General features: G+C 46.9%; 1 protein-coding gene across 10 annotated transcripts in view; it reads left to right on the forward strand.

Annotated features, from left to right (window-relative positions):
* Window positions 1–24344, forward strand: part of FGD3 (FYVE, RhoGEF and PH domain containing 3) — a 58445-nt gene that overhangs the window by 15740 nt on the left and 18361 nt on the right. For 7 of the 10 annotated variants that reach the window (XR_014063484.1, XM_081524200.1, XM_081524209.1 and 4 more), the window contains exons 1-8: window positions 1168–1209; window positions 9473–9633; window positions 10486–11002; window positions 17362–17451; window positions 18421–18557; window positions 20727–20883; window positions 22086–22224; window positions 22754–22812. Coding sequence is in view for 9 of the 10 variants with exons in the window: in XM_081524200.1 (XP_081380326.1) it covers window positions 10535–11002; window positions 17362–17451; window positions 18421–18557; window positions 20727–20883; window positions 22086–22224; window positions 22754–22812 (1050 nt within the window). In the remaining variant the exon portion in view is untranslated. Of the gene's footprint in view, window positions 1–1167; window positions 1210–9472; window positions 9634–10485; window positions 11003–17361; window positions 17452–18420; window positions 18558–20726; window positions 20884–22085; window positions 22225–22753; window positions 22813–24344 lie in introns of those variants that run through there. The other 3 variants (XM_081524223.1, XM_081524216.1, XM_081524194.1) reach the window with 2 other exon arrangements.

Here is a 24344-nt window from a genome sequence, read left to right on the forward strand (position 1 = left end):
ACATGGTGGATTTCACTGCAATGAGTCATGGAGGTGAGCAAGAGCTTATCAGTGTCTTAGTCATAGAATTCTTTAAGTCTTTGGTTGAAAGGAAGAATATCTGGAGGTGAAAGTGGGTAGCATCTCTCAGACTACCCCCTCCCAAACAACTAGTAAATATTTAGAAGAACAGAGGGTGGAAGCAAATCCCCACTCCAGCTAGTGTGGGCATCCCTTGGGAACCCATGGAGAAACATGACTGTGTGGTCTGCCAAGGGAGGTCAGTGTGGACTGGAGAAATTATCTCATTAACTGGCCCCTTCAATGATTTCATTCGTTACACTCAAATGATCCCTGGGTGTGAGGTACTGCCTCTGAGGGGCCTCTGTGGTGACCCCCATACAACAAGGAAAACAAGGTCCAGAGATATCTCTTTGCTTTTTAAGAAACATATAAGGCTGGTTGAAGAATCCATCATTTAAACTGAACCAGAATTTGTGGTCTAAGCATTGTAGCAACCTTGTATCTTCATATATTTACTTTTCACTCTAAAAGTCATGGAGCCCTCTCTGTGGGTGCTAGGAAGGGCTGGATCTGGCTGGAGCATCTAGATCATCAAATATGGGACAGGTATCCTCAGGAAATTGGGGTGGGGGTGGGGCGACTGGCTTCACCCCTGGGAGCACCTTGAAACAATCCATTTTCAATTTTCTAACAGTCTATGGCCATTTTCACTGTTTCCACCCAAGAAAATTCAAGAAAGCCTCTGGTGGCCCATTGGGCCATTTCTTTGATCTAGGAGCCACAGCCTGTATGGTCTGGAGCCAGCCCCACTGCTCAGGCACTGAACCCACTGGATGCCCCCTCTCTGAAGGTCTGGGAGACGGGTACCTGGAAGTCTGCTTAGAAAAACAGACAGGAGGCAGGACGGCTGTAGCCTCCACACCCAGAACCACTTGGGGCACCCAGAGCAGTCTGTTAAACTTTAAACCACCACAGGCCACCTTGCGGCCAGCATCGCCTGGTCCTCGGACAGCGTTCCAGCCGATTGGGGCTGTATTTTTGCATGTAAGGCAAGGGGAGAACCAGTGAGCTTGAGCGTATGATAGTGCGGAAATCAAGTGCACTGTTGTTCAGTGACCCATATTGCGAAAACCAGCAAAAGGAAGTTGTGTTTTGCTGCTGCCTGAAGTCAGTCCTGGAGAGAAGTACGTACGCCACAGAAGACAGGTGAGTAGTGCTGGCTCTGGGGTCTTCGCCAGCCCAGAGAGCTTCTGCTCTTCCCGTAAGGGGCACTTTTGGGGTCAGGGAAAGTTCAGAGCAGTAGTCATTTGGGGTCGGATGTCTCTAAGGCAGGAAGCTGCTGTGGTGGTGTCGCAGACCGGTGTCTTGTGTCCCTTTTGTCTTCCTGTGGTGCCTCTGGCATGATTTGTAACAAGTCGTTGAGCAGTGAGTGAGCACACTTACCAGCACACTGTTGAGTGTCCTGTGGCAGTTTAATTCTAGCAAAGATGAACCTGAGGGCCGGGGTCCCTGAATAGACTGGACCTATGGAAGAGGAATAAGTGATCCCAAACACAGTCCCTAGAGACTGTGGGGCTTCAGAAGATTCCTCTGCAATCTGCATTTTAGGTCCTGACAGGGCCTGTCTATGATGGGCTGCTAGGAGGGAAGGCTGAACCTGTCAGGGACTCTTCAGAACCCCATACTGTGCCCAGAGAGTGCAGGGTGGTGGACAGGTCACCCTGGCCTCAGGGAGGCTGATAGGCAGCCATGGGGTACCAGAGGGAGCTGTGTTTGTGCTAGTTGTACTGAGGGGGCATGTTCTAGGGCACAACTGTACCCAGAGCACAGGACCCTCTGGCATTTGCAGTGTGGGAGTTGCTGTGATTGCAGACCGTCAGCCCATTTACAGTTTCTTGGGATCAGTGAGGTGCTGTGGATTCGCCTTGGGAGGTGGAAAGATGGGTCTGGGGTTTTCACTGGAGGAGGGAAACTGAGTATGCGGCAGCAGGTGGCTAGTATCCTGGTGATACTCATGGCCTACTGGGGCATTTGGTTTGCAGTCCCTCCGCCAGCTCTGTGACTATGGGCCACTGATTCTACCACCCAACTTTCCCATATGTGAAGTGGGATCTGAGTGGTGCCAGGCTCCAGAGGTGAGCACAGCCCTGGGAGGCTGGGTGTGCTCAGGGAAGCTCTGCTGCTACTCACATTAGTCCTCAGACAAATCCCACGGTGACTTTGCTCCACCATTCTGTTAGGAGAGGAAACTGAGGGCCATAACTTGCCCCAGACCATGGACTGTAAGCTGACAAGCTGGGCCCAAACTCAAGCCTTTGGAGCCTGAAAACTTGATTGGCAAGTGGCCCTGGGGCTGGGTAGGGCTGGGTGCTGAGGGGAGGAAGTGGTTTGTCTTCGGCTGGGTAGTTGCAGGAGGTCAGAGGCTCTGGTTCCGCAACTTGCACTGACGTCTGTTTCCACACAAAAACAGCACCTCCAAATATGCAGTGGCCCCCACAGCTGGACAGGATTGTATACTCTGCACACACAGAAGCCTAGACTGCAGTAGGTCTGTTGAGGTTAGAGCTGAGATGAGGTGCTGAGCAAGGCCCCAGAGGAAGCGTGAGGCCTTGCTGCCCTGAGCCCCTTGAGAGCCTAGGGTGGGGCTTGTTGCTGGACTCAGAACAGTGATCACAGAAGAGTCTCCAGGAGCACGCCAGGATCACAGTCAAGTGCCAGGAGCACTTGCCTTGCTGCATCCTTGCCACCTGCTCCAGGTGGGCTCTGATGACCCCACTGACAGATGAGGAAACAGGTCCATGGAAAAGTAGATGAGCCTGGGAGTAAAAATGTAACCTTGGAGCAGTATTGACCATAGCACAGATGTGAAACCCAAACCTGAATGGGGTGTCACTCACCTGCATGACCCCCTGGCTGCCTACAGCTATGAGATCCATCCTGGCTCCAACCCCCAAATCCTGTCCCCTCCCCCTCTGGGCTCACACACCTAGGCATACTACCAGCTCTTCAGATGGCATGACTCACTCTTGTTTGCTTTGTGCCCTTCCCTCTGTCTGATGCTGTTCCCTCTGTCTGGGTTGCTGTCCGCTGTCTGAACCCCTATCTGTGGTGGCGAGGACTGGTTGCCTAGGTTCCCAGTGAAGTGGATGGTAACCAACCTTGTACCTCAGTTCTGGGGGGTTTTGTGGGGGCTACTTGGAGCCCCTTGGTGCCCAGGACACAGAGCTCTTGCTGGTGTAGCCATGTGGCTTTGGCGGTGGGGGGGTGGGGGGGTAGGGTGAATCCACTGTCTAGGCCTCCATTTCACTGTAATTACCTGACACGGTCACTGTGCAGTTAGATGAGATGATGTGGGGCTGTCAAATGATGGACGGTAGGAGATGGGGTTTGACCTTCTGTAATCTTGATTTGCATTTTGTATTTTCAAAAATTTGGACTTGACCAGAGCACATTTTTGTAGGGCTATGTAAAAGTACATATTAAAAGGAAATAAAACTGAGATGCTGATTCAAATTCATCTATTCACTTACTCACTGAACATGCTTACTGAGCCCTGCTGTTTGCCAGGTAGCAGACCACATGAAGCAGGCAAGATTTCCACCTGTGTGGTCTGCAGCTGGTGGGGAGTGGAGTGGGGAGGTGTGGGTGAGCCTGGAGGGTAGGAGCTATGGAGGAGGGGGTTCTCTTCTGAGGAAGGCCTATCACAGAGCAGGGAATGAGTACGGGGAGCTGGGCTAGGCTGTTCCTCCAGAGGGAGGGCCTTGCAAAGGCCCCTGAAGTGGCTCAGTGTGGAGGGAGAGGCAGAGTCATATCTGTGTTAGAGTTTTCAGGTCAACTGGAAGCTGTTGGAAAGTTCTTATCTGTTTTGATTCATTGCTTTTTTAAACACAATCAAAAGTAGAGAGGAATATTTAGTGAGCCCAGGGTGCCCCATGGGAGAGGTCAGAATGGAACAAGGAGCCCCTGTTGCCTCACCCTGAGTGTGGGCCTAAGGGTCTTGGGTGCTGTAGGGATAAACTCTTTTCCCAAAAAACTTTATTACAAAACATTTTAAAAATACAGCAAAGCTCCAATAATTTTGCAGTGCTCACTCCTGAGATTCTACTTGCCTTATCATACATCTAGCTGCCTATGCAAGAAAGGATTTTACTTTTTATTTCCAAGGCTGTGATTTTATTTCTGTAGTTGCTTTTGATGTATGGCAATGCATAGTGTCTGTAGTATTTATACTTATTCTCCTTCTAGATGAAAGTAAAATAAAAACAGAAACAAAACATCAATCAGAAATAACCATAAAAAATTTAAAAATAGAAAAAATAGGGAATAAAGAAGAATAGTAAATATATACATAAGCAAAAAGATTAAGGTGAAACAGTACAAGGACTTCCCTGGCAGTCCAGTGGTTAAGACTCCACGCTTCCACTGCAGGGGACATGGTTTGGAGCCCGTGTCGGTGAACTAAAATCCCACATGCCATGCAGCACGGCCAAAGAAGAGAGAAAGAAAGAAACATCACAGTGATCTATTTCCCAGACACACCTGCCAGCATACAGTGCAGCTCTGCATGTGGCCCTTCTAGTCACAGCTCCTTACACTGTACCCAGTGCATTCTTGGACTTGCTTTCCCTGAACTTCTGTCAACCAGCTCTGGGCACATGTCACCACTACTGGGCTCATTGTGTGATTTCACCAACTCCTACTGTAGCTGAGCAGGCCCTGTGATGGGGAACTAGGAGCTTCATGTGATGTTAATGGCTGAAGGTGATCAGCCTGGTGAGGTGTCCTGCCCATGTTTGTCTGTTAGGACCACTAAAAAGGGATGACATAGCCAGTTGGAGGTAGAGTGTTGTGTGCTGCCTTGGGCTTTAAGAACCTTTGTGGGACTGTTGTTGGGTCCAATGCTGTTGACCAGTCTCCTTTCCTCCTCACTCTGCTAGCCCCATCCTGTCTTGGGGTCTCATTGACCCCCACTGAATTTTGAAACATATGGCACCCCAGTATCTGTGTCCTTCTCTGGCTTCTCAGCACACAGGATGGAGACCACAGACTGTAGCAGCCAGAGCACTTCCTAGGCTGAGGCCCCAAGACAAGTATTGTGCTTCTGGATCCTAACACTGGAGTGTGCAGGCACCTCTGGGTCATGGAGCAGCTTTGCAGACATGCCATCGATTGTTGCATCTGGCAGGGCCTGTACAACCAGACCTTTGTCACCGCTGTTAGAGCCTCGTAGGTTTCTGTAGTCTACCCCGCAGCCTGCAACCTACATGTAGGTGTGTGCAGCATAGCAGTTTCTGGTATTGCCCCATGGTGCTTTCAGGATTGTTTGGATTACTTCCTTTACATAACCAGCCACTCCACTGAGCACTATCATCTCTCATGATTCTGGGACTGGTGGGGTGCGTTCCAGTGGCTCTCATTCAGGGTTTCTCTGGGACTGTAGCCAGTCAGGGCTAGAACTGTTTCAAAGGCTTCCTTTCAGTCTCACACCTCTGACGGCTGCTGATAGCTGTCAGTTGGGGCTCCATGTTCCGGGGCCACTAAGCCATGTCACTGACGAAGCTGTGGAGATCCCTGCCCACTTGGGGCCTCCAAGGTACCAGGTGACAGGCAGCAAATGAGATGGGCATAGTGATGATTTTAGTGGGAGCTCCTGCACTGCATCCACAGTGGGGATGTCCAGCGTCAGGTGGAGCAGAATTGTGGCCCATCTGCAGGACTCTCCCTGCCTGTCTCAGGCACCTGCCAAGCAGTTTGGGGACTCCAGGGCAGGGACCACACCACTCCTGCTACCCTATCCACTGGCTGCACAATGCACTCGGTAGTGGGGCACATTTAATTTCTCTGTACTTCTCCAGTCTCCACACCTTCCCTGGTCCCAGGTTTGGGGACTTTGATACTGGCTGGTGGCAGCCTTGGGTGTCAGGGGCCCTGGGCCCTGGCTGAGTTCAGTAGCAGGCTCAACTCACCTAGGGTGGGCTCTCTCAGCTCAGAGAGCTCAGGGCTTTGGAGAGAGAGGTGAGTGGCTGGGAAGATAGGAATGACAAATGCTCTTTGGCTCCTGCATGGTTTTACATCTTTGACCTTGGGCATGTCAGAATGAGCCTGGAACCCAGTCCAGGGGGTTCAGAGAAGCATGTCTGGTAGACTCAGCTCCTGGGTGCTGATTCCCCTAGGCCACATGGCCAGGATCAGTTTTGGCATCCTTGTCTGAGACATGGAATATCACCTACCTTGGTGACTACAACTGAGCAAGCATGCAAAAGCACTCAGCACATCCCCAGGCACATGGGGTGTGTGTGTGTGTGTGTGTGTGTGTGTAATTGGATGTATGTTTATGTGTATCTGTGTGTATGTGCACATGTGTGTACATGTGTGAAGGCATGTGTGTGTTTACATGTGTGTGTATGGTGGGCACCCTTGCACATGTGTGTCCTCTGCCCTAATCCTCCCTCAGTCCTCTGCTCCTCTGAGCTGTGAGGAGGGGAGGCTATAACTGGACTGGCCTGCCCTGCACTCACCTTGGCCTTGAAAAGGCAGCAGGGAGACCAATCGAGGCTGTGGGCTGTATCCTGCAGCTTCCTAAGTCAGATTAGAGGGTGGTCTCAGCTGTTCTGCAACCAGGACCACCCTTCACCAGGTACTCTGCTCCCTGGAGGATATCTTTATGCTGAGCCCTGGGTTTCCCAGTCTGGCCAAGCCTTGATCAGCTGCCCTTGCACAAAAACCCTTGGAAGATAAGATGGTAATGTCTGAAGGACCTCCAGAGGAAGGGTACAATTCATCTCCTTGACGAGGATCCAGGCAAGCCAGGCTGCTGCAGCCTCCCCAGGCTCTGGGCCTGCCACACCCCTTACCACTGTCCTCTGCATAGTTTATTGTCCCCTCTGTAACAAGGAAAATGACACTTTGGTGAATGTTAGCAACTCACCAAGTCTATGTAACTCAGAGATATCACCTTCCTTGAAGTATAGTCAACATACAATTTAACTGCATATGTTTAAGATGTACAATTGGATGTTTCAACATACACACACATACACACACACTTGTGATGAGCATACTTGTCAACTCTGGAAGACTTCCTTGTGTTCCATCATAACCTCCACACCACACCTACCCCTCCTTCCAGGCAACATCCTGGTCTGCTTTCTGGCATCACATGTTAGGGTACATTTCCTAGAATTTTATGTAAATGGAAAAACAAGTAGGCACCTTTTCCTTTGTCTTTTTTCACTTGAAAGAATTTTTTCTAGATTCATTCTTATTATTGAGAAGTATTCCCTTTTCCCCTCAGTGATCAAAAGGTATGTGTAGAATTGATATCAACTTTGATCATTTTTTTCTCAAGTATTTTTCAAGCTCACTCCTTTTTTAACACTCCACATATGTATTCTGGTTACACACATATTATGCTGCTCATAGTTTTTCTGCATCTCACAACTCATTCTCTCTCTTTCATTTTAGATAGCTTCTATAGTCTCGCCAAACTCACCAATTTTTCTTCTTTAATGTCTAATCTGCCATCAGTCCCTTCCAGTGGATTTTGATCTCACACCTTGTGGTTTCCATCTTTAGAAATTGGATACGCATCTTTTTTTATTTTACATGTCTTTGCTGACCTTTTGAATATAAAGCAGGTACTGCTGCTGCCTTAAAGACCTTGTCTGCTAATTCTAGCATCTGTATCATATATGGGTCAATTTCAATTCATTGACTTTTCCTCCTCACTGTGGGTTGTGTATTCCTGCCCTCTATGTCTGGTAATTTTTGGTTGGATGCCAGACACTGTAAATTTCACCTTACTGGATTCTGAATATGTCTGTGCTTCTATAATTGTCCTGGAGCATTGTTTGGTGATGCTATTAAGTTGCTTGTAAACAGAAGGACTTTCCTGTTACAATTCATCAGTATTCGTTAGGTGGGACCTGAGTAGAGCTCACTGTGGGGCTAATTATGCCCCCACACTGAGGCAAGACCCTTCCAAGTTATCTAAGTCCCTGTGAATATTGGGGTTTTCAATCTGGCTGGTGGAAACAGGCTTATTCCCTGCCTGTGTGAGCCTGAGTTGATGTTCCCTTTGGTCCTCTCAGGCAGCTCTTTCTCAAGTCTTGTAGTTTCCTTGCATATGCACTGAGCTATCCCGGGGGCTATCCCGAGAGCACAGTTCTCTGTGCTCCCTCTGTGCAGCTGTCTCTCTAGCCCTCTACCCTGTGACATCCAGCTGCTTTGGTGGTCCTGGACACCCAGCTCTGTCTCCTCACTCGGGGGTCGACCTGGAGTCCCCTTCTCCAGGCAGGAAGTTGGGGTGACAGAGGGCTCACTGCACATGTTTCTACCTTCAGAAGCACTGCACTTTGCTGCCTGGTGTAAAGTGTCTCTCAAGCTGCTGTTTCATATGCTTTATCCATGATTTAGTTGTTTCAGGTGAGAGAGTAGCTCCAATTTATTCAGTCTTGACCAGAAGCAGGAGGCCCTGAGGTGTGATTGCAGCAGGCTCAAGCTGGCACCGGATGGCTGCACTAGACATGCCAAAGCTGAGTGTGTGGCCTGCATTCCATCTGGCATATTTTTACTGCTGTGTCATGTCTGATTTCTGGAAACTGGAGATTATCTTCTGTGCTATGAGAAGAATGAGGCAAAGCATGCATTTTCTGTTTAGAAATATTGATATTCCTCCCCATTAAGTTCTTGAAGAATGTGGCAGTAGCAATACTAAATGTGCACCCTGCACTGGTTTTGGTGTCACATGACTCAGAAGAAATCTAATTGCACTGGGAGACAAGAGTGCAGGAGACTCACAGGGGCTGGATCTTTGCTTGGCTCCTGGGGCCTCACCAGCCCTCAGGGCCATGTGCGTGCAGAGGTGGGTCACACTTCTCTTCTGAGCACACTCTGCCAGGAGGCCCTTCTGCTGTATGGGTGGCCAAGGGTCAGGCTTCAGGACACTTTTTTGATTGTGTGTCTTGAGGGAAGGGGGACCTGTGCCTCCACTGATGGTTCTTTAGTTTGTTTAATGAGGGAGGAAGGGAATGTGTGAAGAAGCCACTGATAGCAGAGCTGACTGTGACTGTGAGCACAGGGAGTGCATGTGTCTGGGAGGGCACGTGGAGACGCCTGCTGGGTCCCCTCAGTCATGATGGGCACCGCACACTCGAAAGGACCCTTTCTCCCTGAGTCGTGGCATGACTGGGGACAAGCTCAATTCTGGCCCCAGTTTTAAGCCGGCCCTAGAAGATGCTACATGCCACGGCCATTGCCATACATGCTCCCCTGGGCTGGGGGCCAGGGAATCAGCCGTGCTCCATCTACCCATAGGCTTCTACAACCTGCTCAGGGGTCCCCTGCGCTGAGTGGTGGCCTGAAGCTGCCCTTCCATCTTCTCCCTGGAGAACTAGGTCTGTCCCCAGCTTGCTCTAAGTGCCGGTGGAGGAGGTGGTTGACGTTCTCTTTTCACCTTTTTTTTTTTTAGAACCTCCTGAACTGCTCCACTTCAAAACTGCTGGGCAAGAAAAAGATTTTCAGCAAATCCCCCCGAGTCTCTGGCCAACCCAAAGGACCCAGAAAGCAGCCAGCAGGGAGCCTGGCACCTGCCTTTCACCTCAGTGCCCTTGTGGAGTCTGCCAGCCTCAGGTAACCCACCTGTTGCCCAGGAATAAGTGACTGCTGTTCCTGGTCCCTGTCCTCCTCTGCAGCTCCACTGTGGGCTCAAGTAGAAGATTTGGGGGAGTGTCAGTCTCCTGCAGTCTAGTCTCACCTTTGACCCTCTCTGTGCGGGTCTGACACTTGATTGACTGACACTTGAAGGGGCGTTTCCTCCACAAGGTTTTCCAGAAGAGGCACCATGTGAGAGCATGAAACAGCCCCAGTGTATAAACATAGCCACAGGAGGAATGTGGGACCAAGATCCAGGCTCCTCAGCCCCTGGGTCTCTGGAAAGTGTCATGTCACCTGTCAGACAGAATATCTACAATGATATCGAGGGAGGGTCTTGATGGGGATCCTGCCTCACCTCAGAGCTACCTTGTAGGATAGAGTGTCATGGATGCCAAACGAGGGTGCAGACCAGATCCACTGTGCTCAAGATGGTTATTGCTATTATTTTATGCATTTATTTCTAATTCATTGAGTAGCAGGTAGCTTCATGCTACAGGATTCATTCCTCCCTCTCCTGTCTTTTTCTTTCACTCTCTCTTTTTTCTTTCCTTTCTTCCTCCTTCCTTTCTTCCTTCTTTTCTTTGTCTCTTTTTCTCTCTCTTTCTTTCTCCCTCTCTCCCTCCCTCCATCCCTCTCTCTCTCCCTTCTTTCTTTATGAAGAAATTAACTTTTAAAATAAAATGCTTTGTTTTTGCCATTGTCCGAAAGCCAGCTGAGGCTGACAGGTGTGCTCAAGCGCAGCCCCATGTTGACTTTCTCCAGAGGGCCCTCCCTGGGGACTGGTCCACAGCCCAGCTGGCATTGACTGCACTCATTTCTCCCTAACAGGAAGCCCTCAGCCAGCCTCTCACAGAGATCAGAGAACTCAGCTTTGAGGATGGAGCCAGGAGGGGGGTCCTCAACACCCCTGGCTTCCAGTGCCACCCTGGAGGAGCCAGATGCTGGGCCTAATAACTCCTCCCTGGAGCAACCAAGCACAGACCCAGGGAAGCTCCCAGCGCTCCCTGTCGGGCCTGGAACTCACTACAGGGAGCCTGCCTCTGGGAGCCCTGGCAGCCAGGCCTCTGCTGGGGACATGAGCTCAGTGGGTGAGGCCAGCAGCTCTAAGATCCCTAACCGGGACAGCGGGATAGACAGCCCGTACTGCAGCATGGTCGTCGAACAATTCTCCTGTGAGGACAGCGGCGAGGCGGGCCCAGGTACCATCATCAAAGGGCCACACCCGGGGACAGCCCTGGGCGGCAAGTCTCCACAGGAGGAGGCTGATAGTGATGCAGGCGAGGGCAGCAGTGAGGAGCCAGACCCCAAGAACAGCCCTTCTAAGGTTGACACGGATCCAGCCAAGGTAGGTCACCTTCCTGTACCAGGTGTCAGGGGCTGCAGGGCTCTCCTCTGAGGGTATTTGAGGTTTACAGGGCCATCACTTAGCCTGGTGCCATAAGCAGGGTGCACACTCAAACTCCACTCTCAAAGAAGCCCCCGCAATGGGTTGGTGGGCAGGCCCGAGGGCAAGACCACACAAGCAGGGGTCTCCCCGACACATCAGGCAATGATCTCACTCCTAAGCCTCAGTTCCATGGCCACACAGTGACCCAGTCTTAATGGAAACAGCGCTGCCACCAGCTCTGTTCACCAATGCTTGCTGCCTGCCTTGCAGAACCCCCATGAAGAAGGCAGCATGATTTTCCTGTTGTTTTATGAATGGAAAAACACTAGGGTTGCCCATGGGGTGTACAGAGGCAGGAAGGGAGCCCAGGCATGGGAGTAGAGCGCCATGCAGATGGCCCAGGGAAGCAGGTATGCTCACGCATTGTGGCTCAGTGTTAGAGAAAGCTCATCTGTGTCCCTTTAGCGTTTTGGGCTCTGGGCTCTACACTGGGACTCATCGGGACATAGGAGTAAAGCTGATAGCCCTGGCTTAGAGGGACTGCATGTGCGTGGGAGGAGAACAGCATAGGTAAGCTGCAAGTGACTAGGTCTCAAGAGAAGCACAGGTGGCCTTTGGTAGGAGATAGTATTGACAAACATGGCTGCATCAAGAGGCAGGTTGGTGGGCAAATGGCAGCCATAGGCCTATACTGTTGTAAGCCAAAGTCTCAGCAAGTGGGCTGGGGGCATATTTTAATCTAGGTTTTATTATTATTCAGGAATGGCGAAGCCGACAAATCAGGAGATGACTTCAGTGTAAAGACAGTTTATTACTCATAGCTCATGAGAAGGGTGGGGGGGGCACATCATACCAAGGAGAACCAGAGAGAAACGCACCAGGGTGGGTCAGGAGACAGAGGGGGTGGAAATTGTGAGCAAGAATCTTTTTTTAATCACTTAATGATTTTTTCTAATTGAAGTATAGTTGATGTACAAGTACTATTTAAGTTACAGTAGAGTCTCTATTGTGATTTCTGAAGAGATGGATGGGTGAGACAGAGTAAGCAGGCTTAAGATTGGCCAGTCTGAGTAATTTCAGTGGGCTCTGCATACAGGGGCTGTCCCTGGATACCTCACACCTGGCCCTGTGTGATTCAGGAAAGAAGATGATTGGGTGTGGGCTCTGGATGGGTTGGTTTGCACTTGAAAGACACTTTTTGTCTTGCTGGTGAATCCTTTATATCTCTATGAATCAGTGTACCCTGGGAGGGACACTATCTCCAGGGTCAGCAAGGCCCCAAAGCTTTGGTATTAAGATAATATTGGTCTCATAGAATTAGTTAGGCAGTGTTCCTCATTCTTTGAATTTTTTGGAAAAATTTGAGAACAATTGGTGTTAATTTACCCATGAAACCATCTGGTCCTGGGCTTTTCTTTGTTGGGAAGTTTCTTTATTGTTTATTTAATCTCCTTATTTGTTATTGGTCTGTGCATATTTTCTATTTCTTCATGATTCAGTCTTGGTAGGTTGTGTTTCTAGGAATTTATCTATGTCTTCTAGCTTATTCAACTGTTGGCATTTAATTGTCTGTCTCTATGATTCCTTGTATTCTGTGGTATCGGTTGTAATGTTTCCTCTTTCATTTTATTTATTTGATTTCTCTCTCGTTTTTTTGGTTTGTCAATTTTGTTCATCTTTTCAAAAAACAACTCTTAGTTTTGTTGTTTTTTTTACTGTATTTCTACTCTGTTTCATTTATCTCTGCTCTAATTTGTTGGTTCCTTCCTCCTGACTCCTTTGGGTTTAGTGTGTTATTTTTCGAATCTTGAGGTACAAAGTTAGGTTGTTGATTTGAGATCTTTCCTCCTTATGCATGTATGCATTCACAGCTATAAATGCCCCTCTTAGCACTGCTTTTACCACATTCCATAAGTTTTGATATGTTGTGTTTTCATTTTCATTTGTCTCAAGCTATTTTCTAATTTCCTTTGTGGCTTCTTTGACTGTTGTTTAAGAGTGTACTATCTGATTTCCAGAAATCTGTGGATTTTCCAGGTTTTCCTGTGCTATTGATTTCTAGTTTCATTCTGGTGTGATTGGAAAAGATATTTCATATGATTTCAGTCTTCTTCAATTTGTTAATATTTGTTTTGTGGCCTAACACATGGTCTGATCTTGAGGGTTTCCATGTGCCCTTGAGAAGAATGTATGTTCTGCCATTATTAGATAGGGTGCTCTACATATATCTGTTAGGTTCATTCGGACACTGTTTTTCAAATCCCTTGCTTCTTTATTGATATGTTGCATGTCCTTTCCAGTATTGAAAGTAGAGTACTGAAGTCTCCTAGTGTTATTTTGTTGTAATCAGCTTCTTTCTTCTAATCTGTCGAAATTTGCTTCATATATTTAGGAGCTATGAGGTAAAGAACCTGCCTACAACGTAGGAGACCCAGGTTTGATTCCTGGTTTGGGAAGATCCCCTGGAGGAGGAAATGGCAACCCACTCCAGTATTCTTGCCTGGAGAATCCCATGGACAGAGGAGCCTGGTAGGCTACAGTCCATGGAGTTGCAAGAGTCGGACATGACTTAGCAAGTAAACCACCCCACTGTGAGGTTTGATGCATATTTATAATTTTTTATCTTCTTGGTGAATTGGTCCTTTTATCATTATATAATGTCTTTGTATCGTGTAAGGTTTTTTATTTAAAGTCCATTTTGTCAGATGTAAGTAGGCCACTCCTGATCTATTTATTGACCATTTCCATGAAATATCTTTTTACATCTTTCACTTACAGCCTATGTATATCCTTAAGTCTAAAGTGAGTTTCTTCTGTGTGCTCAGTCACTCAGTTATGTTTGACTCTTTGTGACTCCATGGACTGTAGCCTGCCAGATTCCTCTGTCCATGGAATTTTCCAGGCAAGAATACTGGAGTGGGTTGCCATTTCCTCCTCCAGGAGATCTTCCCAACCCAGGGGTCAAACTCTCATCTCCTGCATCTGCTGCTTTGGCAGGTTGATTCTTTACCACTGAGCCACCTTGGAAGCCCAAGTTTCTTGTGGGTAGCATATAACTGAATGCTATTTTTTTTTAAATCTGTTCAACCAATCCATATCTTTTGATTGGGGAGTTTAAATCATTTACATTTAAAGAAATTACTGATATGGGAGAACTCACTATTGCCTTTGTCATTGTTTTCTATATATTTTGGAACTTTTTTTTCCCTCTCTTACTGCTTTCCTCTTTTAACATTAACTGATTTTTTGTAATAATATGCCTTGATTCCCTTCTCATTGCCCCTTGTGTATATTCTATATATTTTTTCTATTGCAATTATGTAAAATATTTAAAGTTATAGCATTGTATTTTAAGCTGGTAAAAACTTACTTCAGTGGTAAACAAAAACTCTGCTTTACAGCTGTCCCTACCAGATGATCTATGTGATATCACAAATTACATGTTTATATGTACAGTATGCCCTTTCGCATAGATTTATAGTTTTTAAATGTTTTTGTCTTTTTTGTGTTATTTTGTACCAAAAATTACGATAGTATAGGTTACTATATTTGTTCATGCATTTATTTTTATTGAAGAACTTAATATTCTTGTATAACTTCATGTTGCTATCTACCATCTTTTCACAACTTAAAGGGCTTCCTTCAGCATTCCTTATATAGCAAGTCTAGTGATAATGAACTCTTTATTTTTTGCTTATTCGGCAAAGTCTTTATTCTTCATTTTTGAAGAATCACTTTGTTGAATAAGGTATTCTTGGTTGACAGTTGTTTTTTTTTCTCCAGCACTTCAAATATAGTATCCCACTGCCCCCTCCACACCTTTTTTAATAATACGTCCCAGTGTGGTTCTTTGGATTTGTCCTAGTTGGAGTTCCATGAGATTCTTGAATTTATATGTCCATTTCATTTGGGAGACATTTTCAGCCAATAATTCATCAAGTAAACTCTTTGTTCCTTTCACTCTCTTCTTCTGGGACTCCTATAATGCATATATGGTCAATTTGATAGTATTCCATAAACTTTTTAGGCTCTCTTTGCTTTTCTCCATTGTTTTTCTTTTTGTTTCTCTGAGTTAATAATTTCAAATGACCTAGATTGAATTTTTTAGTCTAGTTATTGCAATTTTCAGCTCTAGAATTTCTGTTTGGCTCTTTTTTATAGCTTCTATCTTTTTAATGATATTTTCATTTAGTTCATGCATCACTTTCCCGATTTCACTTAGTTGTCTATTTGTGTTCCCTTTTTTTTTCTTTTTAGCTCATTGAGCATCTATATGACAGGTATTTAATATTTTCTTATAGGCAGCTTATAGGTCTATGCTTCTTTAGGGTTGGTTTCTGGAATTTTGTTTTGTTGCTTTAATCACACCACATTTCTCCATTTCTTTGTAATATTTTGCTGGAATTTGGGCATCTGAAAAACAACCACCCTTCCAGTCTTCACATGCTGGCTTTGTGCAGGGAAAAATCTTAGCCAGTCAGGCTAGAAGTTCTAAAACTTGGTAAACTTTGTCTGATCTCTTGCTCCTTTGGCATCTGCCAGCAGATCATCAGCTCTAACATGCTTCTTGCCTCTGTTTTCAGTGTCTTTCAAACTCTGGCACTGGTCATGATAGCATTCCAAGTCTGGCAAGACAGAAACCATCCCTCAGGCAACTTCCAGATGAGACAGAACACTGGATGTACAGTTCACTCCTTTGTTTTCATCCTGAGGGAGGAGTATCATGGGGAGGGGGAGTTCCTCCCAGTTGTGCCATGCTATTTTGCTTGCGGGAGGAACGCAAAAGGGTGTTCCAAACACACCAGTTTTCATTCTCTGTTTGATAGAATCTCTTCTTAGTTTTGAAACAGCTTGGAAGCTGTAGTTTCTCAGCTGTCTTGAGATTTCACAAAGGTATTCATGTTCGTATATTGTTAACTCCATGTCTTTGTAGGAGAAGGAGGGCCTGGAGCTTTCTTTTTTGTAAATTTATTTTCTTGAAGCATTGTTGATTTCCAATGTTATGTTAATTTTTACTGTATAGTAAAGTGATTCAGTTATACATTTATATATGTGTGTATATATATATATATGCATTCTTTTTAATATGTTTTCCATTATGGTTTATCACAGGATATTGGATATAGTTCCCTATGCTATACACTAGAACCCTGTTGTTTATCCATTCTATATATAGTAGTTTGCATTTGCTAATCCCAAACTCCCAGTTCATCCCTCCTACACCTCACCCTTCTCCTTGGCAAGCACAAGTCTATTCACTATATCTGTGAGTCTGTTTTTGTTTCATAGATAAGTTCATTTGTGTCATATTTTATATTCCACATATAAGCGATATCCCTGGAGGAGGGTATGGCAACCCACTCCAGTATTCTTGCCTGGAGAATCCTCAGGGACAGAGGAGCCTGATGGGCTACAGTCCATAAGGCTGCAAAAAGTCGGACACAACTGAGCAACTAAGCATATAAGTAATATCACATGGTCTTTTTCTGTCTGACTTACTTCACTTAGTATGATAATATCTAGTCCATGTTGCTGCAAATGGCATTATTTCATTCTTTTAATGGCCAAGTAATATTCCCTTGTACATATGTACCACATCTTCTTTATCCATTTATCTGTTGACAAACATTTAGGTTGTTTCTGTGGCTTGGCTTTTATAAACAGTGCTGCAATAAACACTGGGGTACCTGTACCTTTTTTAATTATAGTTTTCTCTGGACATATGCCCAGGAGTGGGATTATAAGATCATATGGCAACTCTATTTTTAGTTTTTTGAGGAACCTCCATATTGGCTACATCAATTTATATCCCCACCAATAGTGTAGGAGAGTTTCCTTTTCTCCACACCCTCTCTAATATTCTTATTTGTAGACTTTTTAATGACTGATGACCACTCTGACCAGTGTGAGGTGATACCCTCATTATAGTTTTGATTTGCTTTTCTGTAACAATTAATGATGTTGAGCATCTTTTCATGTGTCTAATGGGAGGGCCTGTAGCTTTCTAATTTGCCATCTTGATGATGTCATTCCACAGTATTTTTTGATGTGGCTATTGTAGCTGCTCTGCAGTCAAAGCCCTGGAAGGATAGAGTTTTCTCTTGGCTGCAGAAGATTTGAGGGGATTGGTAAAAACTATTCTGTCTCCCCCAGAAGCCTCCATGGAAATTCCATCTGTGAGAGCTGAGCCTCACATCCCAGTTCCAGCAGCTTCCTCTGATTTTTGGGGGCCTGTGGTCATCCCTGGTATGCAGTGTCAGATGCTGCCTCCCCCAAACTCACCTTCCCTAGGTGAGTTATAGCTCTTCTCTTCACAGTGCTCTGAGCCTCAGAAGTTGCTCCACATTGCCCAGGAGCTCCTGCACACGGAGGAGACCTATGTGCAGCGGCTGCACCTGCTAGACCAGGTAACCCTCCTAGCTTGGAGCCTGGCTTTGTCTACTTCTAGAGTTTCAGTGGGCAGTTTCAGAGGCAAACTTCCTATCTTACCATTGGCTAGGCCTTGCAGTTGGAATATGACTGACATGAATACTAAAACTTGGACACATTTATATCTCCTCCAGAAGGTTTTAGTTTTTGCTTTCACAACTTGTGGCTCTGGGGCAAAGGTCTTGTCTAGTCACCTTGGGAGTTTTTCTTCATGGCAGTTAAATTATCTGAGCATGTAAATGCCCTATGACAGTGGGTGGCACTCTCCTTGTTCACCTGGCAACATGGGGTTTCTGAGCACAGGAAGTAAAACTCCAATAGAAACCAGGTTTTGACAGGTGCTGCTTCTGTTTGTAGCTCACAAAGCAGAGAAAGAAAATCAGGACCATTCATTTCCCATGAAAGGCAGATGGAAGAAAGATGTTCTATCCCAGTCTAGAGGGGACTGTCCCTGCCTCACTCCCAATTCTTGGCCATCAGTAAGCTTGCTTTAAGACCATAAAGTTTCTTTATGGCAGTTTGATGAAGCAAAATTTCCATTAAGGAAACATAAGGCAATGGCAGCCTCTCCTGAGCTCCCATGTCTGTAGCAGAAGCATGATTGTAACTATTTGCAGTGACCCACATTTAGTGACCGGAGAAGGCGATGGCACCCCACTCCAGTACTCTTGCCTGGAAAATCCCATGGATGGAGGAGCCTGGTAGGCTGAAGTCCATGGGATCGCTAAGAGTCAGACACGACTGAGCGACTTCACTTTCACTTTTCACTTTCATGCATTGGAGAAGGAAATGGCAACCCACTCCAGTATTCTTGCCTGGAGAATCCCAGGGTCGGCGGACCCTGCTGGGCTGTCATCTGTGGGGTCACACAGAGTCGGACACGATGGAGGTGACTTAGCAGTAGCAGCAAAATTTAGTGACCACTGCAAGGGCTTCTCCATGCCTAGGTTTTCTGTACCCGGCTGACAGAAGCAGGGATCTCTTCAGAAGTTACCACAGGAATCTTCTCTAACATCTCCTCCATCTATCGCTTCCACGGACAGTTCCTCCTGCCTGAGCTGCAGGCGCGGATCACGAAAGAGTGGTAAGTGCAACTCAGGGTGCCTGGGAAAGTGGAGGGGCCTACATTTCCCCGGGAGTTTGGTTCCTATGCCTTTGGAGTTTGAAGGTCATGGTGATCCTATTGCAGTGTTTTGTTGTATATTCCCTGCCAAGCAGCCTTTAAATCTGGGCTTTGCATGCCCCCAAACCAGGAGCTACCTGGGAAACCTGTCTCCTAGGGTTCTAGGCTCTCTTTTGCAGGGTACTGGGCCAACCCTGACCCCATGGCCTCTCAGTGTCTTAGCTTCTTCATCTGCAAATTGGTGGTGGTGGTTTAGTTGTGTCCACTCTTGCGACCCCATGGACTGTAGCCCACCAGTCTCCTCTGTCCATGGGATTTTCCAGGCAAGAATACTGGAGTGGATTGCCATTTCCTTCTCCAGGGTATCTTCCCAACCCAGGAATCGAACCCAGGTCTCCTGCATTTCAGGCAGATTTTTTACTGACTGAGCTATGAAAGAGACTTTAATAGCTGCTCAGGGCTTTGTTAGTTGCTCGGTTGTGTCCAGCTGTTTGCAAACCTATGGACTGTAGCCCACCAGGCTTCTCTGTCCATGGAATTCCCCAGGCAAGAATACTGGAGTGGGTTGCCATCCCCTTCAGGACTTCCCTGGTGGCTCAGCTGTAAAGAATTTGCCTGCAATGCAGGAAGCCCAGGTTCAATCCCTGGGTTGGGATTGGCTACCCACTCCAGTATTCTTGCCTTGAGAATTCCATGGACAGAGGAGCCTGGCAGGCTATTGTCCACAGGGTCGCAAAAGAGTCAGATGTGACTGAGCACACAGAGCAGGTGCTACTGTAAATAGAATTGTTTGGGCTTCCCTGGTGGCTCAGTCAGTGAAAGATCTGCCTGCAATTCAGGAGACTGCAGTGCATGAGATGTGTATTTGATTGATAGATCAGGAAGATCCCCTGGAGAAGGAATTGGCAAAACACTCCAGTATTCTTGTCTGGGAAATCCCATGGACAGAGAAGCCTGGTGGGCCACAGTCCATGGGATTGCAAGAGTCAGACACGACTTAACAACTAAAACCACCAAACCAGGGCTTTGTGGAATTTAAATGAGGTTTGACGTCTGCAAACACCAGTGAATAGACCATGCTTATGGGTTTATTTTCCCTCCTAGTATATACTGCACCTCTGCTTTAAAAAATGAGATGTTTTTCTCTCTTGTGAGTGTTCCCAGAGGGCTGTCCCTCTGTCCCTCTGCTGCTTCCATTTATTTGTAGCAGAGGGACAGTTCAGCTGCAAGGCCTGTGGTGTCCCCAAGAGTCCATTCTCTAAGCTAGAGCCAGGCCAGAGAGAACACAGAGGCCAGGGGCCAGGGGCTTGATTGGGGGGTGTCCCTGCATCTGCAAGGCTCAGCAAGCATCCAGGTCAATTTGTAAATATTTAGAAGGACATGCTCCACTTGCAGAGCAGATTATACTGTGTACAAGGCCATGAGGCTAAAGCTCAGGGCTGGATTGCCTTTCTGGCTAATGCAGTGCACTCCTGCTAGAAATGACTTTCCCCTTCAAAGCCCTGAAGAGACTGTCAGTACACAGATACTCCTTGTGTAATAATGGTGCAAGAGTCCAGGGGCTTCCCCTCTGCCTTTGAAAGCCCATTCCTAGTAATGCTGCAAAGGATGACTTTTTGCCTGTGCCTTTTTTTCTTCTTTTGGATTATTTCTTTAGGATAAATCCTCCACAGTTCTGAAGTCTAATATATTAATATATTTTTGATTCCTTTAAATTTATTTCTAAATCCCTGTCCAAATACAGTGCTGCTTTCCCATGATATCGCCAGAATTAGATAATCCCATTGTTCCTAATCGTTGCTCATACAGAAATATAATGGGGTTTTCTTGGTTCTCTTTGATAACTGTGACTCATCAAGTGGTTCCATTATCACTAACAGCTCCTAGTTTTGAGCAATGGTTCTGTGACTGCACTGTTGAAGTACTTCACATGATCTTCTAGGCAACACACTATTTTCCATCCCATGTGATATAGGAGAGGAAAGTAAGGCTTAGAGAGGGTAACCAGTTTGCCCACCATCACACAGACCTGGGAGTCAGGCCATTGTCCCATAGCTCCCTGTGAAGTCCCTGTCCCACCCTGGCCCTTCACTGGAGCTGTGTGTGTGATGATCTCATTCCCTGGTGAAGGAATGTGAACTCCCGACTTGGAGACATCCTGCAGAAGCTGGCCCCATTCCTCAAGATGTATGGTGAATATGTCAAGAACTTCGACCGGGCTATGGAGCTGGTGAGCACCTGGACCCAGCGCTCACCTATATTTAAAGACATTGTCCAAGACATCCAGGTAGGTGGCCCCACCTCTGCTTCATGGGCACAGTAATAGGTTTGTGTTTCAACATGGAAGAAATCAGTAAAATTGTGGGATGTGTCCAGATGGTCTATTAATGCTTTGATCTTTAAAATAACTCCAAGAGACAAATAATCATTTTCATTTCATGGAAGAGGAAATTGTGGCTCAAAAAGTTTGTGTGATCATGTCATCACAAACTGTTATTCAGTAGGACCAGGATCCAAATGCCAGTCTCCTTCCAGAGCATCCCTCAGTGGCTGGTGCAAACACTTAGGAAAATGTTGCATCAATCTTTTCTTTCTCTTTTTCTGCAAACAGACTGTTCACAGCTCTGGTTGCTGTTGTCTACTGCCCTGTTGGTCTTTTTCTTACTAATTCATGCGGATTTTACATGTTAAGAATGTCAACTGTTAACTGTCAAATGTGTTGCAAATTATTTTTCCCCATTGATGTTTTATTTTTTAACTTTATTTATGATTTTGTTTTCCATACAAAATTTGAGGGTTTTAATTGGCCACATTCACCAATTTTAAATAAAGTAATTCTTTTAAAAATATTTTAAGTATGAGCCACCTGCACCCACATGCATATATACACATATGTAACACATGTTCACACATGCATACGTGCACCTACATTCCTCGCTGTACCCTGGAGAGTTAATGGGCGCTGAGCCCTCTGTGCTAAGACTTTGAAGGACAGGTTCAGATTTGGGGTGGCCCTTTGATAACTTTCTGGGTTTTCCTCAGATCCCACTGTAATCAGATCACTCATGATTTCTTAGTATAGAGTCCTGGATCTACCTGCATCTCTCAGAATCCCCATCTCTCCCCAGGGAGGATAGGTCTGATTCTGAGTGCTTCTTTCTCCCCTTTTACCTGCAACTCCTACACCCTCACCCGCTCGCTTATAGCTGGGCCCTCCCAGCTGTCCACACAGAACGGTCTCCAACGAGGATGTATATAAAAGTGCCAGCACTGGGTCTAGAGCAGGCCTGCCTGGGGTGCAGCTCCTCACTCCATTGTCCAACCTGTCCAAGCCTCAGTTTCCTCTGTGTAAGATGTGGCCTGCAGTCAAGTCGATTGTGGGTACTCCAGGCAGCCTTCTGGGGGCTGCAAAAGCTGGAAGTGTGGAGTGTGCCTGGGAGCCACATGCCTGCCCATGGGTGCTCCACATCTCCTCTATCTACCCCACAGAAGCAGGAGATGTGCGGAAACCTGACACTGCAGCACCACATGCTGGAGCCCGTGCAGAGGGTCCCCCGCTATGAGCTGCTGCTCAAGGACTATCTGAAGAGGCTCCCAGAGGACGCCCCAGACTGGAAGGATGCAGAGAGTGAGCTGGCCTGGGCGGTGGGAGTTGGGGCTCCTGCTGAAAACCCACATCAAGAGAGACAGACAGATAGAAAGATAAAGACAAAGAGGCAGAGACAGAGAGAAGGGAAGAGTTCCAACTGACCCCTAAACAGGAAGCGACTGAGTGAGTGTAAGGGAAAACCTCCCCTGCCCCCACTGCAGTGTGAGGAGAGGACGATATTCCTGTGCAGGGAACTGCTAAGTGCTGGCAGAGCTTAGGGCTCAGGGAGGACCTTGTGGGGCTGGCAAGGCTGTGCCTGGTGGATGGGCAGCAGCTAGTGGGCAGCATGGGGCAGGATCTGCACAGGGGAATGGGACGCCAGACACCCAGCAAATGGGACATGTCGGCAAGCTTGCACTGCCCCACCCTGGGCCAGTTCTCATGAGCACCTGGTACAGCCATGGGAAAAGACAGGAGCAGGGCAGAGTCTGGCGCTCAGCCTCATGGGGTAAGGACCTGTGCGGAGCCACCAGGTGCCCTGTAGCTAGATTCTGTCATTTTTCTGCAGGGTCCTTGGAGCTCATCTCCACAGCTGCCAACCACTCCAACGCTGCCATTCGGAAAATGGTGAGTGTGGGCATTCCCAGAAGATGCCTGAGGGACCAGCAGTTTAGGGCAGGGCAAGCACAGGGTGGGCCAAGCATCATCAGTATGCACACTCACCCACCTGCCCCCAGGAAGACAGAGGCTCTACTGAGAGCTATACAGGCCTGCCCCTTACTAGCGTGATGATTGCTAGTAAGTTATATAGGACCCTGTGCCTCAGTTTCCCCATCTGTAAAATGAGGTCACTGACAAAATTTGTCTCACTGGGGATCGTGGGGATCAAATCACTCTACATAAAGTGCTCAGAACAAGACCTGGTACAGTTCAGTGTTAGCATCACCTATTTGATTGTTCATTCATTCATTCAAGCTCTGTCAGCTAGGGCTGCTATAACAAAGTATTGTAGACTAGACATCTTAAACAGCAGACATTTATTCTAACCATTCTGGAGGCTGGAAGTCCAAGATCAAGGTGCTGATGGATTTGATTCCTGGCTTGTAGACAGCCACCTCCTCGCTGTCCTCTCATGGCAAAAAGAAAGAGCAAGTTCTCTGGTGTTTCTCTTATTAGGGCTCTAATCTCATCATGATCCCCTCTCCCACCCCATGACCATGACCTCATATAAACTTAATCATCTACCAAAGGCCCCATCTCCAAATACAGCCTGAAGGTGTCCTCTTATTGATCTAACACCTCTGAGCAACGGGGTCTGCAGATGGGGAGGCCTCCTAGCTCATACCAACACCTTTTGACCCAGCTGGCATTGTTTCATCACAGCCCTTGTTTGGCCTGCACACTACCTGGACATGGTGTAAGAATTTCTAAGTCCTTACCCAGAATTTTAGATCAGGGCATTTCACAGGAGAATCCAAATTCTTGTCTTTACTGGAAAAAAGCCCCAGGGCCACACTTCAACCTGGGATGAGGTGAGGTATCTTCTCAGTGAGTCAGCTCTCCAGGCTGCCACAGTCTCTACCCAGCCCTGGTTCCCTCAATCCTGGGACCCATTTACTTTCACATGGACACTGCTGTTTTTTGAGAGGAGAAAGAAAGGGAAATATTTCTTTGACCCCCACATCTCTCAACAGTGAGAAATGAGAGATGGGCAGCCTGTTTTGGGGCAGCTCTGTTATGTGTTATCCATGTCCTATGTCCTCCTACCTGACTTTCTCCAGAACTGGGTCTGCTTTGGGGGTACCCACAGCAACCAAAACAGGCAACATTTCACTCTAGATCCTTTTTAATCTAATTTCCCATCTTTTCCTCCTCAATACTAAATCTAATGGAGGAGAAAGAGCTGCTTCATGAAACTCTGTGGTCATGAGGTCACATAGAGGCCATGGACCTTTGGAGGAGCCTCTGTGGGCCTACGTCTCTGAGGGGCATGGGATGGACTCCCGTCACACTATAACATATTCACCATGTGGCGGTGCTCATTCCAAGTCTGGTGAGGCCTCTGTGACAGTCTGGGGGCTCTTCTCGGGTGCAGGGGACAGTTTATCAGTGTGTGCTCACAGGAGCCTCTTCATGCTCCCACCTATCTATCCATAATC

The sequence above is a fragment of the Giraffa tippelskirchi genome, chromosome 1 (genome assembly GCF_054371585.1).
Source record: "Giraffa tippelskirchi isolate mGirTip1 chromosome 1, T2T-mGirTip1v1.2.pri, whole genome shotgun sequence".
NCBI lineage: Eukaryota > Metazoa > Chordata > Mammalia > Artiodactyla > Giraffidae > Giraffa > Giraffa tippelskirchi.